General features: G+C 46.5%; 1 protein-coding gene across 5 annotated transcripts in view; it reads right to left on the bottom strand.

Moving 5' to 3' along the window:
- NOP9 (NOP9 nucleolar protein) overlaps positions 1–15,555 on the bottom strand; it is a 29,117-nt gene extending 13,562 nt beyond the window's left edge. The window contains exons 1-6 of one of the 5 annotated variants that reach the window (XM_079951776.1): positions 15,250–15,554; positions 13,859–14,244; positions 11,042–11,449; positions 9,802–9,927; positions 8,696–8,837; positions 396–585 (exon numbers count right to left, since the gene is read on the bottom strand). In XM_079951776.1, the coding sequence (XP_079807902.1) occupies positions 396–585; positions 8,696–8,837; positions 9,802–9,927; positions 11,042–11,449; positions 13,859–14,244; positions 15,250–15,299 (1,302 nt within the window). In that variant the 5' untranslated portion in view covers positions 15,300–15,554. Of the gene's footprint in view, positions 1–395; positions 586–741; positions 4,097–8,695; positions 8,838–9,801; positions 9,928–11,041; positions 11,450–13,858; positions 14,245–15,249 lie in introns of those variants that run through there. The other 4 variants (XM_079951773.1, XM_079951774.1, XM_079951775.1 and 1 more) reach the window with 4 other exon arrangements.
- Positions 15,556–19,593: the final 4,038 nt, after the last annotated feature.

Raw genomic sequence — 19,593 nt, 5'->3', positions numbered from 1 at the left:
ACCATCAAACTTAATCCGGTCTGGGAGTCCGTTCGACTCCCGAAAAGGTTCGAAAACCAAGGCGCAGCTTTCAATTGGCTGCAGGAGCTTTCTGCACTCAATCGGAAGCCGTGTCGGACGTTCGGCTTCCGGAAAACATTTGCAAACCGGAACACTCGCTTCCAGGTTTGCAGCGTTCGGGAGCCGATTTGTTCGAGAACCAAGGTACCACTGTATTTGGAAGGGTTTTGGGTTGCCGAGAAAAACTCCCAAAAGGATGTTGCAAATATCCCCAACCACACACACACATATGCACCAAGGGCAAATCTTCCTGCTGGTCTGCAGGTTGACGGCTGCCACGGTTTCGATCAGTCCCCCCCAGCCCCCCCATGGTGGCCGCAAGGGCTGTCACTCACCAATTTCCTGGAGGCTGCCTGGATGAGCCGCTGCAAGGTGTAGTTGGCCACCTTGTGGGCTGCCAGGACGTGAAGCTGCCCTTTCATGTGGGCCTTATAGAAGGAGAGCAAGGCTTTCCGGTCAGACACTTCCAGGACCTTGTCCAGCACCCGGCTGCAAGTGGCGTCCTTCAGAAACACCAGGAGGGGGCTGAGAGAGAAAGATGGCCCCCGGTCAGAGAAGTCCCAGGCGAGTTCATGTTGCTTCTTTAACCACGTCCCCATCCCCCCCACACCTTGGAAAGTCCCAAAGCCCACCCTCTAGGCCCCCAGAGCCAGTAAAAAGGAGGCAAGACAGGAGAAGGGGTAAATTTATTTGTTGGTTTTATTTGTTCCCCATTGGTATTTATTTATTTATTTGATAAAATTACATATATACACAGCTTGCTTGTTGTTGTTTTTTTTAAAAAAACAAACAAACTCATAGTGGTTTACAGAAAAAAAACAAGGAAATTCAAAAGCTACAAAACTTTCAAAAGTAACTGGAAGTCAACCACAAGCTGAAGAACCAGATTAAAACACAGTGTCGGCATCCTACATTATCTGAGAAGGGTTGCCTGAACAAGACACGCTTTTAGCAGTCCCTGAAAAAAGATACAGTTTAGTTTTTAAGTTCATTGTTCTAGCGGAAGGCCGTGACAAACTTGCAGCAACAGCATTAATAACCCACAACATGCATATGGAAGCTGACATCCACGATGGAAGAGAGAAGATATCAGAGACCCCAACCAGCTTAAATCCATCCTAATTTCAGATTAAACCTCCAAAACAATTTAAAAAGGTTTTTCCTAACTTCCTTTTCCTGGATTTTTTTTACAGTCGGTGCATAGAGCACCAGTGTGTGTGTGTGTGTGTGTGTGTGTGTGTGTTAGGAAGCTGTCAATGTCACTCAAAAGAAACCAAACCATTTCTGCCAGGCTGCAACCTGCATCCTTCACCCTTTCTCCTATTTTATAATCACAATAATCCGTGAGGTAGGTTAGGCTAAGGGAGAGTGATGAGCTCCTAGGTAGGGCTGGCCATTACCTGGTTTTCAACACTGTGACGTATCACCAGCGAAACATCGCAATATATCGATACAGTGGTACCTTGGTTTAAGTACTTAATTCGTTCTGGAGGTCCGTTTTTAACCTGAAACTGTTCTTAACCTGAAGCACCACTTTAGCTAATGGGGCCTCCCGCTGCCGCTGTGCTGCCAGAACACGATTTCTGTTCTCATCCTGAAGCAAAGTTCTTAACCTGAAGCACTATTTCTGGGTTAGCGGAAGCTGTAACCTGAAATGTCTGTAACCCGAGGTACCACTGTATATCATGATGGCTGAAAGAAGGATGGAGCTTTGTCAAGGCAAACAGGGAAATGTCCTGGCAACTGCGGCTATTTAGGGGTCTAAAATGCATACAGTTTTACTTACCTTTAGCATACTGTTACAACAGTTATTTCACAGCACTGATAATTTTTTTAACCAGCACATTTTCTCTAAAATTAAAGAGTTAGCAGCATAGATATCAAAGGCAAGGTGAGAAAATGCTCCCTAACAATTCAATTACATTGCTGAACAAGGAAAAAAAAGCCAATTCTGCGTCACACTTTTAGGTATTTCAAGTATAGAGTTTTAGCTGAATGTGCATATACAGCCCACAACACCAGTTATTTGACTGTTTTGTTCGTTTTCTTTCGTAAACCTGGATAAATTTTAACAGAGGGGGGTGGAAAACATTGTCAAACGAAATTTATATTTTTCGCCAGGAAGATTTGCATTTCGGCGTTCTCCGGCAAGAGAGACGCCTTCTGTTTCTGGAGAACGTTGCCAGCCGAGCTGAACACACTTTCGGAAGACACACTCGTCCCCGGAATGGCCAAAAACCTCTTTGCAAGCACCTTCAACATTGGGAAGAACGCCTCATTCGTCTTCCACCACATCAGTGGGGAATCATCAAAGTTCACTCTGGGCATTGCCATGTAGCCTTTCAGCTCTTTTTCGGCTTTCAAGACGGACAGCGGTTCAAATCCATCACCCGAAAGGTCCTCCTCTTCCTCCAAATCAAAAATTTTCGCCAAGCCTTCCTTTTTGGGTGTATCAGGCTGAGCTTCTGGCTCCGTAGACAGGCTGCCAGCATGCAAGTCGGCCATCTTTTGTATGGCCTCCTGCCTGACAACCTCTGGGGACTCCAAAAAACGCAGGCGGAACCTGGGGTCGCACAACGAGGCCAGGCCCAAAGTGGTCACCATGGGCCCGTTTTCGTACTTTTCCGACAGCGCGCCCAAAATCTCTTGTTTGATGTCCTGCAAGAGCGTGCTGTCTCCCTCCTCGGGCTGGAGACGCTTCTTAATTTGCCTATAGAGAGGAAGAACGGAGGAGGCCGTGACGCAGCTGCTCCCGCTGAGAGTCGTCGTGATGTCTTCCAGCAGGGTGGCCGCAGAGACAAAGTCCTGCACGGCCGAGACGTCGCAGCCTTCCAACATCAAATGCTTTTTGGACGGGTAATCCATCAGCATCTTGCAAACCGGGAGCTGGTTTTCCAGAAACCTCCGGCAGAGCTTAAGCACGCTCCACCATTTCGTGGGGCAAGCACTGGGCAGGCTCACTTTCTCCATCTGAAGCAGCTCCTGGGCTTTGCCAAGGTCTCTTCGCATCTTCCAGCTGTGGCAAATGGTGTTCTGCAGGCTTTTCAGCCGGACGATCGCCCTCCGCAGCGGCGTCAGGTTCAAAGCTCGGCCGACGCCGGTGTTGATGTTCTGGGCAAAGCAAGAGATGTACTCCAAGCCCAACTGCCGGACGGCTTTCAGAATGGCGCCGTTATCGTCCGTCGTGCTGCAAAATATGTTCTTCACGTCGATGTCCCACTCCGACAAGGTGTCGGCCAGCATCTCGCAGAGGTTGTCGGAGGTGTGGTCCTTCAGAAAGTGCTTGCAGCCCAAGAAAGCGTTGATCAGCTTCCACTCGTCGGAAATGAAATGGACCGTCACGGCCAAAAACGGGGTGCCTCCTACAGACGTCCAGCAATCGGTAGTGATGACCAGCTCACTCTCCTTCACCCGACCAATTTCCCTCCTCATTTTCTCCACCGTGTCATTGTACAGCGTCGGAACGCCTTTGGTTGCAAAGTATTTTCTGCTGGGCAATTGGTACCTTGGATTCAGGGTGTTGACCATTTGGATAAATTTAGGGTGGTCTACTATGTTGTAAGACTGCATGCACGTAGCCAGGTATTCTGTGATGGCCTGGCTACAAGATCGGGGGGTCTCAAAACTGAGCGGCTGAAAATCCAACAGCGTTTTTTGCCGTTTCCTAGGAATTTCCGCAGCGGTTTTGGCAGGCTCGGAGGCGCTGACCGCTGCTGCTGTAGCAGCCGGAGGGTCGTCAGCATTGTTACATGAATGATCAGAAACGCCCGCCGAAGAAGAAGGCAGCTCCTTAAATTTCTGGGGGTGGTGCAGCTTGAGGTGGCTAGTGAGATTGGTGGTGTTTCCGCCCTTCACCGATACGGAATGCAAACATATTTTACAAATGGCGATATTATGAACCACCACGCGGTCACTTTCGTCAGCAGGCAAGCCAAAATGCATCCAAACGGGACTTTTGGTTTTAGGCTTGCCTACCAGATGGTGGTATTCGGGGCGTTCCAAAGTACGGCGATGAGTCATAGTGAACGCAATTAATCTGGGAAAATATTGAACAAAAGTAAAAAATCTAAACTCGACGCACATAATTCTATGAAAATTAACTCAATGATAGCACACTTCAACAGCACCACTGAAGGTTTTATGGAGAATATCTTAAAATGTTCTGTGCGGTTTAGGGGGCAAATTTAAAATTTATGAAAGTGGTCGATTTAGTAAAAATTTTAAACTTGCATGTGATTAACAATTAGTAATTTACCAGTGTCAAGTTGCATCTGCTTCCCCACCAGGGTGGATAAGAATCAATTATTATTTTTAAAAAATCAGATTATTATTATTATTATTTATTAGATTTTTTAAAATTAAAATTGAATTTTTTAAACAAAATGCTTTTGAAGGAAAAACTCTTTCTAAAGATAGTTTTCCAATTAAGTTACATTAGAGTACAAAGGCAATATATTCATCAGGAAATGAGGATTTTAAAAAAGTTTTTCATGCATGTCTTCTCAGTCAATTTTTTAAAAAAACTGTTTAACCACATCAGTTAACAAACATGGATACATAGGCTATAACGTTATTGTTTTAGTTAAATAAATGGTTTAAGGAAATGACTATTTTTCTCCTTCCAATAAAGTACAGCACAACAGTTGTCCAAATATAAACGGTTAACTTATTAAACCTCACAATAATCTCATAATTATCGGTCTGTGTATTTCTGACAGTATAACCAGATCAGTGATTTTTTATGTAACTGTAAAAACTACTCTGAAAATTTAATATTCCAAAAATGAAACTTTCCTCTGGTTGTAAATATTAAGATGATACCAGCAAGAATGAACCATTCAGTAAAAAAAATAAAAAATGATGTAAATCAAGTCTTACTGACTAGTTATTTAAATCGATTTGATTTAAATCAAATCCACCCTGTTCCCCACTAAGAAGACCAAGTGAGCAAGTCCAACTATGTTCAACTAAATCTACTTCTACTTTCCCAGGAGTAAGCCCCATTGAATTTAGCAGGGCTTGCTTCTGAGAAGACATGCATTTGCTCCCACTGCTTACCAACAAAGACCTTCCATATCGTTCTCACCTCTCAACCACCCAGCCTCCCATTTCAGCATAAGGTAGCCAGTTCAACCTTCTTCCCCCCTTCATCTCCCCCTATCGTGACACAGAAGGCCCCCCAAAAACCCTCGCCCCACCAATCTCTCCCTTTTTATCAAAGAGGGTGAAGGAGGGAAGGCAAGGAAGCCAAGAGGTAGCCTTTAAATAAGAATAATCATAAAACCTGCCTTTTTAATATGGGGGGAAGCTATTTAAGGGGAACCAACAACGTAAACACGACCAGAAAATAAAAATAAGAACACTCCCCCCCCCCTTTTCATTTTCACCGGTGGGGGTGGAAAAGAAGAAAAATGGAGGAGGATAACAACAGTGACAAAAGTATAGGGTTGTGGGAACAAATGGGTGAGAAAGCAAATGGGTGAGGGCAGGGCCGGATTTAGGGTTGATGAGGCCCTCAGCTACTGAAGGTAACGGGGCCCTTTATATGTCCAGCTTTCCTTTGTCAACAACAAATTGTCACAGTTTTTTTGAGTTGAATATATGCTATATGGTCATTTATGGACCTAATCGGTATCTCAAGCCACTTGCCCATGTTGCCATGCAACCAGTCCGTGCAGAATCTAGGCACCCTCTATATAGAAAGGAGCAAAGCAGTGATATTTTAGGGAGCAGGCTAGCAGGCGAGGCCCATGACTTACATCAGGCATAGGCAAACTCGGCCCTCCAGATGTTTTGGGACTACAACTCCCATCATCCCTGACCACTGGTCCTGTTAGCTAGGGATGATGGGAGTTGTAGTCCCAAAACATCTGGAGGGCAGAGTTTGCCTATGCCTGGTTTACATCAGAGGAGCCTTCATAACAGAAAACACTGTTGCTGCAGTAGGTTTTGTTTTATATCTTATATTTTGGAAATGTACATCGTTGGTTTTTTCCTTTAAATTTTTTTGGGGGCCCCCAAGAGAGTGGGGCCCTAAGCTATAGCTTGTTTAGCTTATACAGTGGTGCCCCGCAAGACCAATGTCTCGCAAGACAGAAAACCCGCTAGACAAAAGGGTTTTCCGTTTTGGAGGTGTTTCGCAAAACGAATTTCCTATGGGCTTGCTTCGCAAGACAAAAATGTCTTGTGAGCTCCTGCGGGTTTTTTTTCCTCCCCCCCCCCTTTTTCTAAGCCGCTAAGCCGCTTATCAGCTGATCCGCTAAGCCGCTTAACAGCTGATCCGCTAAGCCGCTTATCAGCTGATCCGCTAAGTCGCTTATCAGCTGATCCGCTAAGCCGCTAATAGCGCTAAGCCGCTAATGGGCTTGCTTCGCAAGACGAAAAAACCGCAAGACGAAGAGACTCGCAGAACGGATTCTTTTCGTCTTGCGAGGCACCACTGTACGTAAATCCGGCACAGGGTGAAGGGGAAATTGGGGAGAGAGGAAGGGTAAGGAGGAGAAAATGGGGAGGGAGACAGGCAATTCCACACAGGCTCACAAAGGAGGAGAGAGACAAGGAAGAGACACCAACACATAGACAAAGGCGCACAAAAACAAATGCAGATGGGGAAAGCGTTGGCACAGGGAGACAAAGGCACACATGTACAAGAGGGAAGAAGGGAGGAAAGAGGCTTAAACAACAAAGTATGGGTTTTTGTTTAACTCAGAAGCAGATAACACCCGTTCATTTTTTTCATGGGAGAAAGGAAGGGGGAACGGGAACCCCAGCAAGAAGCCAGGAGCCAAATCAGCTGGCATTTCCCTCAACCACATACCAGATTGGCACCTATCCTATACAGTGGTGCCTTGGTTCTCAAACGCCTTGGTTCTCAAACGACTTGGAACCCAAACACAGCAAACCCGGAAGTAAGTGTTCCGGTTTGGGAACTTTTTTCAAAAGCCAAACATGCTCCGTTTTGAGTGTTACGCTTCCGATTTGAGTGCCACACTTCCGTTTTGAGTGTTATGCTGAGGTCTGTCTGTTTCTGCTATTTATTTTGCGTTTTCATGGCTCTTTTTCGTGTGACTGTGTGGAACCCAGTTCAGCTACTGACGGATTGTGTGACTGCAGTACATTGTTTAGAACTTTCATTTTCTGGTCTCGTTAGATAGTAAAATTCATGTTACTGTTTTAGGGGTTGTTTTTAGAAGTCTGGAACGGATTAATCTGTTTCGCATTACTTTCTATGGGAAAGCACACCTTGGTTTTGGAACACTTTGGTTTTGGAACGGACTTCCTCAACGGATTAAGTTTGAGAACCAAGGTACCACGGATTAAGTTTGAGAACCAAGGTACTTAAAAGCAAGAACCGCATGGCGTCCGAGGGCAGTTCTCGGCAGCTGCTTTCGTCAACGCCTGCTCTTGTGGTTCGCTGTCCCCTGCAAGAGCCAGGGGAGAGGAGAGACAGAAGAGTTAGAAGGGGCTGCAAGAATAGAGAGAAGCTTTGGCTGGCTTTCCCGCATCGTGATTTTTGCAAAGCGCACACACATCATGACTGGCGATATATCGCTAGGTCCAATATCATGAAACCGCTATCCCAATGCGGACTTCAAACCAGTTTTGGGAGCTATAGAAGGCAAGGCCCTCTAACCACCACACCACGCTGCCCAGAGAACCAACAGTGAACAACAGGAGGCGCTGGTGGGTAGTACAGTGGTGCCTCGCAAGACAAAAAGAATCCGTTCCACGAGTCTCTTCGTCTTGCGGTTTTTTCGTCTTGCGAAGCAAGCCCATTAGCGGCTTAGCGGATCAGCTGATAAGCGGCTTAGGGGCTTAGCGGATCAGCTGATAAGCGGCTTAGTGGATCAGCTGATAAGCGGCTTAGCGGATCAGCTGATAAGCGGCTTAGCGGATCAGCTGATAAGCGGCTTAGCGGATCAGCTGATAAGCGGCTTAGTGGCTTAGAAAAAGGGGCTGGGAAGGGGAAAAAACCCGCAGGAACTCGCAAGACATTTTCGTCTTGCGAAGCAAGCCCATAGGAAATTCGTTTTGCAAAGCACCTCCAAAATGGAAAACCCTTTCGTCTAGCGGGTTTTCCGTCTTGCGAGGCGTTCGTCTTGTGGGGCACCACTGTATCTTTATTATCTAGTGGGTGCAGCAATAAAACTGCTCACACGTTTGCAGAACTAAGCAGGGCCCGGTATGGTTTCAAATTGGAAGGGGGACTACGGGGCGAGATGCCTGCATTGTTAGGGGTTGGACTAGATGATCCTTGAGCCCCTTCCAAGTCTATGATTCTGTAATTCTATTATCCTGTGTTCTAAACCCACCCAGAACAGCAGCAGTAGCTTCCAAACGAAATCACAGGCAGGATTTGAAATTAGAGCAACGGGAAGATATATGAACTAGAGGAACGTATATTAGATGAAATGCAGAATATTATGAGGAATACCAAAGGGATGGGTATAAAAACAGCATGGACGGCAAGGTAAGAAGTCAAATTATAAGAGGAATGTATAACAGATTTGAAATTCATTGGTTAAAGTTATGAAAATCTAACAGAAATCTCTTTAAAAAGGAGCAGCAGCAGCAGCTTCTAAGTCTCCTCCCACCATCACCGCCCCCACCACCCACGGCCAATCAGAGCGCTTACCTCTGCCCAGGAGACACATTGCGGGAGCTCAAGTAGCCAATCATGGAGTGGCACAGCTCTGAGCAGTCCGCTGGCAGCTTCTGGTGCAAGACCTCCAGCGCCACCTGGAGGCAGAGGCTGAAATACTTGTTGGTGATGAAACCTGGGGAGGAAAATAAAGATTTCGAAGGGAGACGTTTAGCTGCTAAACTTTAGCAAGGAGATACTGCAGGTGGGGGCGCCACCCGTCACCTGACATCCATGTCCCTTGTTACAATGAGTAAGAAGAGCAGGATGAAAAGTAATAAATAATAATAATAATAATAATAATAATAATAATAATAATAACTGCAGTGCAACTAGACAAGATGCCCCAACAGAGCAAAAAGCAAAGCTATATCATATAAAAGCACAGCCCATCTCTCGCCAACGTTCTTCAGCTCCCTCAAACACGTCTGTTCATTTTTGCAAACGTAATCTGGGGTCTCTCGTCTTTTAAGACCAAGGTTTTGCACTCTGATCTATGCATGCAGACCATAATAAGGCAAAAAGAGGCCCACAGCAGTGAAACAGACTTAAAATGACTTCACAAAGCAAGTTGGGGACGGGAGGCGGGGGGAAAAAATCACATTTTGGAACACCCCTTTGCATTTTCAATCCTGCAATCGGAAACCAGGCACGGGCTCTCTTTCCTTGTGGGTTTTGTGGCTGCTTGTCATGTATGATCTAGCCGAGATTCCTGCACTGCATTGCAGGGGGTTAGACTGGATGACCCTCAGGGGTCCCTTCCAACTCGACGATCAGGTTCTAGACGACAGGCAATGAAAGAATGAAAAAACGATGGCCCCTCATCTCTCTCTCCCCTCTCCTTTGCCCCTATTGTACTTTACTTCGCTTATTTGTTTGTGTTGAAACACATGAAAATCTATAATAAAAAACTATTTTTTTGAAAAAGAGAGAATTGCACACAGACCCCATCCACAGCATGGAAGTGGTACGGTCCACTGTACCTCCCCCTCCCCCCCTAAAGCTGATGGAAGTGTCGGTCAGATCCAACAGCCCCTCCTCCCTCCAGGAGTCCCCGGGTTGAGCTGGATTCGCATTCGCAGCAGGCGGCGCAGCCTCACTTGGAATGTGCTCCTGAAAGCTCCCTTTGAATTCGCCCAGGAGGGACTGGAAGGTTTCTGGGACCTCAAATTCCGAAGGCCCATCGCTCTCCAGTTTAGCCTTTTTGGCCCTGGAGAAAGAAGACCCTGGAGGGAGGAGAGAGAAAGAGAGAAATGTTCATGAGAGAGAGAAAAAAGTGGCAGGGGAAGGAAGATAGCAGATATTAAAACACCCTCACGGCACTCCTTTGCAAATGTTGCAAATGTTCTCCCCTATATCATTGTTGGAAGGATTGTGATGAACTTAGCACATATTGTCATTTACGGTGGAAATGCACTTTTTCTGGAATTTAATGTTGACAGAAATGATGCACGCCGCTTTTAAACAACTGCTTGCTGTCCAAAATCAAATGCTAACGAATGAATGAATGAATGAATATTTTTGATGATAAAAATGTAGATATATTGTCAAAAGAACCGGCCTTACGCACGATCTTGGCAGCTCAAATAATTATTGCAACTCAGCAGAAAGAAGTCCAAAAATCTTACACTGCATGTTTGGCACCACTCACTCTTGGATATAGCTATAATGGTGAAAATTACACATAATTTTACATGATTTGGCATAACAAATATATCGGAACCGTCATTTTAAAGTCAACCATCATTACAAGCCTGGCAGACTTTGAACGATGCTTGACAATGAAATAATGTTAACATTCTTTCTTTAAGTCCCACTTTTTTCATTATTTCATGATTTGCTAATTACCCCATGTAACTGTGCTTGTTTTATATGCCTATGCTAGTTTTAGCTATCTTTATTCATCTCATAAAACTTTGACACCACTTGACTGAAAAAAAAAAAAACCAACAACCAACCTCATAGCCGTCTTTAAAAAGATAAAACGATGAAATTTAAAACAATAATTTAATATTTTAGAAAAGCTAAAACAACAATAGACTCAAAACAGACAAAAACTCGCTTCAGCTGGGGAGGCTTGCTGAAACAAAAATGTGTCAAAAGAGTGGGGAGTTTAAAAAAAAAAGTTTCCATTTCCATCTGTTGCTTTAATTTCTCTATCCGTTTTATATACATTATAAAACAAAATTTTAAAAATGGCATTGATTTTTCGGAGGGTTTGTTTTGCTTTGTTATTACGTTGCATATTTTGCATTTTTGTGCTGCAAACCGCCCCGCGATCTTCGGGTGAAGGGTGGGATATCAAATTAACAGATAAAATAGATAACGAGCCACACTCACCTGACCCCGGGAGTCCCCGTCCCCCGTCCGACCTGACCCGGACCCCTCCGAGCACCTGCAGCAGAGTCCGCACCACGAAGCTGGCGTGGGTGTCCAGGGCAAAGGTTGGCAGCTCCTCCTGCACGGCCCTCGCCAGCTCCAGGACCTGGTCCTCCAGCTCCTCAGCATCCTCTGCTCCCTCCGAAATCAAGACCGGGGCTCTGAGCAGGGCGGCCTCCAGGATGTGAGCCCCGCAGGGGTGGCAGGCGGCCAGGCGCAGAGCGGGAAGGAAGGCCCGCAGCAGGCGGCTCAGGCTGGGCGCAGAGGCGGAAGGGAGGAGGGCCTGGAGGAGCAGAGAGCCAGCTGTGTCCAGGGCCAGAGGGAGGGCCACAGCTTCCGCCTCCACCAGGACATTGCTGACAAAGAGGGCTGGGGGGGGGGGGGGGAGAAAGGCAAGAGAATGTCACGTCAGTTCTGTGTCCGGGGCAGCTGTCTGCCAGCTCCATCTGGTATACAGGATGAGACCCTGCCTGCCCGCAGACTGTCTTGCCAGAGTAGTGCAAGTACTGTTTTAAGGGGACAGGGGGCAGGCGGGTGTGGGGGACTCCCTGGTCCTGAATGGGGCAACTGTGCCCCTGAAGGACCAGGTGCGCAGCCTGGGAGTCATTCTGGACTCACCGCTGTCCATGGAGGCACAGGTCAATTCTGTGTCCAGGGCAGCTGTCTACCAGCTCCATCTGGTACGCAGTTTGAGACCCTCCCTGCCCACAGACTGTCTTGCCAGAGTGGTGCATGCTGTGGTTATCTCCCGCTTGGACTACTGCCATGTGCTCTACATGGGGCTACCTTTGATGGTGACCTGGAAACTGCAACTAATCCAGATGCGGCAGCCAGACTGGTGACTGGGAGCGGCCGCCGAAACCACGTAACACCGGTCCAAGACCTACATTGGCCCCCAGTACGTTTCCAAGCACAATTCAAAGAGTTGGTGCTGACCTTGAAAGCCCTAAATGGCCTCGGCTCAGTATACCTGAAGGAGCATCTCCACCCCCATCATTCGGCCCGGACACTGAGGTCCAGCTCCGAGGGCCTTCTGGCGGTTCCCTCACTGCGAGAAGTGAGGTTACAAGGAACCAGGCAGAGGGCCTTCTCAGTGGTGACACCCACCCTGTGGAACGCCCTCCCATCAGATGTCAAGGAAATAAGCAACTATCTGACTTTTAGAAGACAGCTGAAGGCAGCCTTGTTTCAGGAAGTTTTTAATGTTTGAAATTTTATCATGTTTTTCATATCCTGTTGGGAGCCACCCAGAGGGCGGGGCTAAAGGGAAATGTGGGCAGAGCAATGACCATCACCATTTGTTTGTAGAGCAAGGCTAGCTGCTACATGCACTTCTCTATTTTCCTAGAAAACAGAGCTGAAAAGGACACTCAAGGAGAGTGTGGAGCAGGCCCAGAGAGGGATATGCCCTGGGGAGAAAGCCAAGGGCCAGACGGAGAGGGCTGCAGGGCCACATTTGGCCCCTGTTTCTTAGATTCCCCACTCCTATTCTCTGGGTTGGGCCTGATCTGCCAGAAGGAATAAATGGAGTTGGCAGCTGTGTTGGTACAATGACGCAGAAGCACTGCACTTAAAAATCAAGCACAGCGGTACCCTGGAAGTCAAACAGAATCTGTTCCAGAAGTCCATTCGACTTCCAAAATGTTCGGAAACCCAAAGCGCGGCTTCCGATTGTCTGCAGGAAGCAGCTCCTGCAGCCAATCGGAAGCCGCGGAAGCCCCGTCAGATGTTCGGGTTCCAAAGAACGTTCGCAAACCAGAACACTCACTTCCGGGTTTGCAGTGTTCAGGGGCCAAAATGTCCGAGTACCAAGGCGTTCGGGATCCAAGGTACAACTGTAGACCCAAACTGAAATATCCAGTCAGCCAGGAAGCCTGTTGGGTGGGCTTGAGCTACTCATACACGGGGGGGGGGGGGGTTGCCCACTGTTCCTCCAAGGAACTCAAAGTGACATAGAAAGCTGTCCCCTAAGTGAGTTGATCCTTACCACAACCCTGTGAGGTAGGTTAGGCTGAGGGACAGTGACTAGTGGAACAACATTCCTGTTGAGATACGACAGGCCCTCACTGCCTGCACTTTCCAGAAGCTATCGAAGACAGTCTTGTTCAGGGAGGCCTGCTCAGCTGGATAAATTCGTCTTCCCCATGAGTGGTTTTATTCTCATTTGTTATATCTGTATATCTGTTGGCTTTGTGTTGTTTGTTATCTTCTATATAAGCCATCTTGAGATGGTTGTTTAGGCGGCGATGAAAGAATTAATGGCAATAATAATACTAGTACTGGAGCATTTTCAACAAGACTTCTAAGAAGCTAAGGGGCCTGGATTTCCATGCTAGCCACAGTGGAAAGGAAATCCTTCTGCTGTAGGCAGAATCAAAAATACTAGAATTTTAGCAGGCTAGCAAAATAAACGTTGACGACTAGCAACTTGCGTGGGCTTATTTACACGGCTGCCCATCAACGCCGCCTGCTCTTAGCTCACATAACCCAATGAACATCTGCAGCTTTGGGAACACCCACCCAGGTCCTTTACCTCTTTACAAGACCCAACACAAGAAGCAGTTCAGTCACACTAGTAGCCACACGGCCCAGAAAAGCCGTATGCAGACAAACGCCGGCTTCCTTGGCCTGAAAGCGGGGATGAGTGCCACACCCCACAGTCAAATTCGACTGGACTGTCCAGGGGTCCTTTACCTTTTCATATATGTACACCCCCACCATGTCTCCACCTGCTTTCCCCATCATCACACCCAACCTGCATCTCCCAAAACATCTCACCTTTCTCCTCATCAGAGTCAAACCCGGATTTCAATGTCTCGTGAGCGCGACGGAAATACTCAGCTGCGGCAGGCTCCAGTTTGGGCAGCGGTTCCCTCTTGCTTTCCTTGGGGCCCCCCTCCTGGGTTAAGGAGGCAGGCTCTCTCTTCTTCTCCTTGGGCGCCTCCTCCTGGGTTGAGGAGGCAGGCTCTCTCATGTTTTCCTTGGGCGCCTCCTCCTGGGTTGAGGAGGCAGGCTCTCTCTTGTTTTCCTTGGGCCGCCCCTCCTTGGATGAGGAGGCAGGCAAGGTTCGTTTCCTCTCTTCCTTCTTCTGGGCCCCTTTTTGTGGCTGGGGAGGGACCCCCATAGCTGCAGGTGAGCAGGGGCGTCTCAACACACAAACCTGTCTGCAGTCAGGAAATCAACAGTTATTTAACTGGGGAGGTTTATCTACTACGCTTGGAGATCAGGTGCAAATAAGAACGCTGGTTAAGATAAAAAGCAGAATTGCAAGTGTGGCCTAGTGGTTAACTGTCAGACCAAGACTACGGGGAATGAAAAGGTTCGCCATGTGGGCCATCTCTCGCCTTAAGCTATAGCCTACCTCACAGGGTTGTGATGAAGATGGGGTGAGAGGAAGAAAAAGAGCACATATTCTGCTCTTGAGTTTCTTAGAGGGAGCGTAACAGCAAAGATAAAATCGATTTTTCTAAATCTCAAAAGTTTCAATTAAAAAAACCGGATCCGAAGACATTTGGTAAGGGTGAAGAGAAGAAATAAAATGGCACGTGCTCTTGTTGCATCACAGGGTCCCTTTAAGGGCACATTCGCACCACACATTTAAGGCACTATGACACCCCTTTAGGCAGTCATGGCTTCTCCCAAAGGATCCTGGGAGCTGGCGTTTGTTGAGGTTGCTGAGAGCAAACCATTTTCCAGAGGGGGTTTAACAGTCAAACCCTCTTTGACAGGTAGGGTCAGGAATTATAATAATAATTTATTATTTGTACCCCACCCATCTGGCTGGGTTTCCCAGCAACAGAGTGGCCTCCTAACCACGTTCAGCTCCCTGGACAAACTACACCTCCCAGAATGCTTTGGGAGGGGGAAGCCATGAGTGTTTCAGGGGTTCAATGCCTGGTGTGGCTATGGCTCGACTATTGTGTGGAGTCGGAAGGGGACCCTGAGGGTCATCCAGTCCACCCCCACAATGCAGGAATCTCAACTAGATCATACATGACAGGCGGCCACCCAGCTTCTGTTTAAAGGCCTCCAATGCTATTGCCTGGGAAGTATATATCTAATTTTTTTAAAAAAAACGTAATAAAAAGTGATTTAGAAGAAGAAGAAGAAACCTCCACGGAAGGAAAGTCCACCGCCCTATCCCACCCTAGGAGCACAGTAAACATCACCTGTTGAGCTTCTGACTGCAACGCAGCTGAAAACTCAGGGAGAAAACCATCACTTAAAAAAAAATAATAATAAAAAAATAATAATTAAAAATAAAAACAATTCAGCATTGATATAATGGGAAGATCAAGGACTCGCCTTCTCCTGGTGCTGCCACCGGGTTTTTAAGCAGCAAAGGTGGGCAGCGGCCCGGCGGGGAACAAGCACCCGCCGCCGGCCCTCCTTCCTGAGGGGACACCAGAGCCGGGCAAAAAACGACGCATGGCGCCTGGCAGCTGCCTCCCAGCATGCCCCGCGCGCCGCCCCACCCGGCCCCACAATGCAACGCGGGCAGGAAACCGGAAAGGGAGGGAAGGAGGGCTGCTCCGTCCCAGCATGCCCCGCGCGACGGAGCCCGCCTCCCGGCCCAGAATGCCCCGCGCGTCGCTTTTAACCTCCCCGTGACAGGATTCCCAGGCGCTTGCTTTTCCTTTTCCCCGCCCCGCTGTGTTGATTGACGGGAGCGGCGCTGGAGGGCGCGCGAGGGAAGGGACAGTTAAAAAAACACAATAAGGCAAAATAAACCCAAGAAATCTCTAATAAAGATACGTTTCAAAACAAAACAAAAAAAGAGCAGGATTGTTTGTCTCGAGCACACGCGCAGCCAGACATAATCCCAAAGCGAAATGAACCTGTCAATCATTATTTCCTCATATTTATTTATTAAACTTATGGGTCGCTTTTTCCCCCTCCCCTTTTCCAAAAGTAACTCAAAGCAAACCTAAGAGCAGTAAATAAACAACACGTACCTTAGAGCCAGCATAAATACAAAGCACGGAGGAAAATAGTGTTTAAAACATAATAAATAGCAAAACATAGTTTTAAAAACTCTTTAAAACATAGTAAATTATTATTTTGGCTCCCCTGGGAGTGAGTCCCATTGAACTTGGTGTGTGTGGCTTGCTTCTGAGTAAGTCAGGATTGAATTGGGCAGTGTGTGTGTGTGTGTGTGTGTGTGTGTGTTTTCTTATATATATTTATTCTTGATAATGCAGCTGTAAAGATAGGATGTCCAAAACAGTCAAAGGAAAATAAAAAAACACCACAACTGCAACCATGACTGAGTTAAATGCCAGGGTTGTTTACTTCATCTTCAATATTAAGTAACAAATATGGAGCACCGAATCAGAATTGGCATCAGAATGAAATCAAAGCAAAAGCCTTCAAAAAGGATTGCGTTGTTAAGAAGCTTTTTGTTTTTTATTAAAATGCACATGTGCATGTTGATACAGTATTTACATACCACTTTTCTTCCAGTGAGTTAAAGGTGGATGGCCAGGTGGGCAATTTGAGCTCTGGTCTCCCAGGTACTCTAACCCCTACACCACACTGGCACTTCGCAGTTGCTAGGTCCTCATCTTATTTTTAAATATTTTTATTTATGCTTATCAAAAGATATACAAAAGATCACATCCAGTACAAAGTATCCCTTTATAATGCACCAGAATAAAAGAAATACTTTTAAAAGCTAATCTGAAACACAAGAGGAGCAAAAAGAAGAAAGAAGGGAAAGAGGAAAAGAAAAGAACAGAGGCACAAATAGAAAAAGATAAGAAGGTTCTATGTCAGTGAAATATAGTATTCCCTCATTAATACCCAACTATTCTATTTTCTGGGGACGCGGGTGGTGCTGTGGGTTAAACCACAGAGCCTAAAAGGTAAAGGTAAAGGTACCCCTGCCCGTACGGGCCAGTCTTGACAGACTCTGGGGTTGTGCGCCCATCTCACTTAAGAGGCCAGGGGCCAGCGCTGTCCGGAGACACTTCCGGGTCACGTGGCCAGCGTGACATCGCTGCTCTGGCGAGCCAGAGCCGCACACGGAACGCCGTTTACCTTCCCGCTGGTAAGCGGTCCCTATTTATCTACTTGCACCCGGAGGTGCTTTCGAACTGCTAGGTTGGCAGGCGCTGGGACCGAGCAGCAGGAGCGCACCCCGCCGCAGGGATTCGAACCACCGACCTTTCGATCGGCAAGCCCTAGGCGCTGAGGCTTTAACCCACAGCGCCACCTGCGTCCCCAGAGCCTAGGACTTGCCAATCAGAAGGTCGGCGGTTCGAATCCCCGCAACGGGGTGAGCTCCCATTGCTCAGTCCCTGTTCCTGCCAAAGTGCAAGTAGATAAAGAGGTACCACTCCGGCGGGAAGGTAAACGGCGTTTCCGTGAGCTGCTCTGGTTCGCCAGAAGCAACTTAGTCATGCTGGCCACGTGACCCGGAAGCTGGACGCCGGCTCCCTTGGCCAATAAAGCGAGATGAGCGCCGCAACCCCAGATGTTGGGTTGAAATAAACGACAGACGAGTGGTGGGTGTCATATGGGAGGCATCTCCCGAGCACGTCTCGGAGAGTCTCTTTTATTGAATATTACAGCATTGCCACATATGTGCTCGTTGCTGATTGGTTAACACAAGTACAAAGCAAAGGTTACCTATAGGCATTAATCATCAATAGATTAAAGGGTTGGAAAGGGAACACAGAATTGGACAGGCATGAAAGCTTCCTTATTAAATTATAACTAGTGATAAATATGGCAAGACTTAAACAATTACTCGGTGATTAATATACAGCTTTCCGTAGATGTGGTCAACCAAGCACTAAGAACAGGTCAGACTAAGAACAAGTCAGAATGCAATGTTTTCATGAACTCATGGTGAACTGAACATTCTAGGGTGATGCGCAGAAACAAAACTTTCCTTCACCCAGAGTCGGTCACGACTGGACCTAATGGTCAAGGGTCCCTTCACCTTTATTCTATTTTCTATAAGCCAATATTTTTCCAGTCTTCAAATCCAGAGGTCCTCATCATTCCTAAGAAGGTATTTGTGTACAAAAGCAGTGGGTTCTTTTGTCTACAAAAGCCAGGGCCGCCACAAATCAGTTAGTCCTTAAGGTTACACAGGACTCCTTGTGTTTTTTGCTGTGACTCACTGCCACATTTTCTAGTACGTACCCCTGAGTAACTTGATGAATTCTGGGCCACTTCTTTTAGTGTGTAGAATTAAGCTTTCCTGCGTTGCTGTGGCCACCCTCATCTTGGCATGCGAATGATAGCAGATAGGAGGAAACGTGATTTATGGATGTGAAACAGAGCCATACAGTCGTTTCCCTGCTTGCTCCCCCTTTCCTTCAACCAGGATCCGGCACCGAATCTCTGGGGCAGAGACCTAGATATGTCACGTGTAGTTCCTCCCAGGCTCAGAAACGGCAGATCCAAGTGTCTCATATTCTCTTCCCAAAAGAAGCCATTAATCTTGTGGCCCGGATGAAATAATATTAATTATAATTACAGGGTGTTGGGATTCTCTAGAACTCAGACAGATTTAGCCCCTGGGTGTTCCCAGCTTCAGGAATATAACTCATCATCCTAGTTCAACTCTTTTGTTTTCACTTATTTTGACCTAGTTCTGAGCCAGATTAACCCAGACTGGGAAATCCGGTCACCAAACGATGTCTGGCTAAAGAGATTCACAGCACAATCCAAATACTCATCTCCTGAAAATATCTCATTGAGTTCTGTGGGGCTTACTGTTATGTACCGTAATTAGGTCTAGGAACGCAGAGTCAGATGATAAATTTTATAGGACCATAGTGGCAAGATTCTGGATGCCACAAGGCTCTTCAGTGATTAAGAAGCAGCTCTGAAAAATAATGCTGTGTGACCATGCAACTTGGAGACTTGACCTCTCCTAAAACCAAGCAGTGTGAAGTCTGACTCCTCATTGCTAGAACTGGTAATTTTGAAAATGTGTTTGAGAGTGGGAGCTTGGGTCAATGTTTACAGATGTAGGCTAACTCAGGTATGAATGAGTTTATGGATGTGATATTTGTGTGACTATTGAGAGACTGGAAATGTACTGAATAAACAGAATCCAATTTTATGGATTTTGATGTTTTAATGATGATGATGATGATAATTTTATTATTTGTACCACCCCCATTTTACTGGGTTGTCAGTTTTAGCCTGTATTTAGTTTGTAATTGTTTTATATACTGTATTTTATTTTATTTCCTTTATAAACTGCTTTGAAAACTTTTCTGATTAGAAGTGGTATATAAACATTTGAAGTAATAGTATTCTCTTGCAAAATTCACTCCGTGCATGCTCAGAGGCATTTCATTTTTCAGAACATTACATATTCCCAAACCATGTTCTGTCACTGAAAAGCTGTTCTGAGGCTAAGCTCTGAAGAATGGTGATCTAAGAGGAGGACAGAAAATAAGTAGGGGTGAAATAGGTTTGCCATGGATTTTGGTATATCTTGTGGTTTCTTTTCTGAAGAGATCAAGTAAATGGAAACTTTTTTTTTTAAT

This window comes from Podarcis cretensis (assembly GCF_951804945.1).
Source record: "Podarcis cretensis genome assembly, chromosome: 13".
NCBI classification, from domain to species: domain Eukaryota; kingdom Metazoa; phylum Chordata; class Lepidosauria; order Squamata; family Lacertidae; genus Podarcis; species Podarcis cretensis.
Note: the sequence above shows the minus strand (reverse complement) of the source record. Positions and strands in the feature narration are given on the sequence as shown.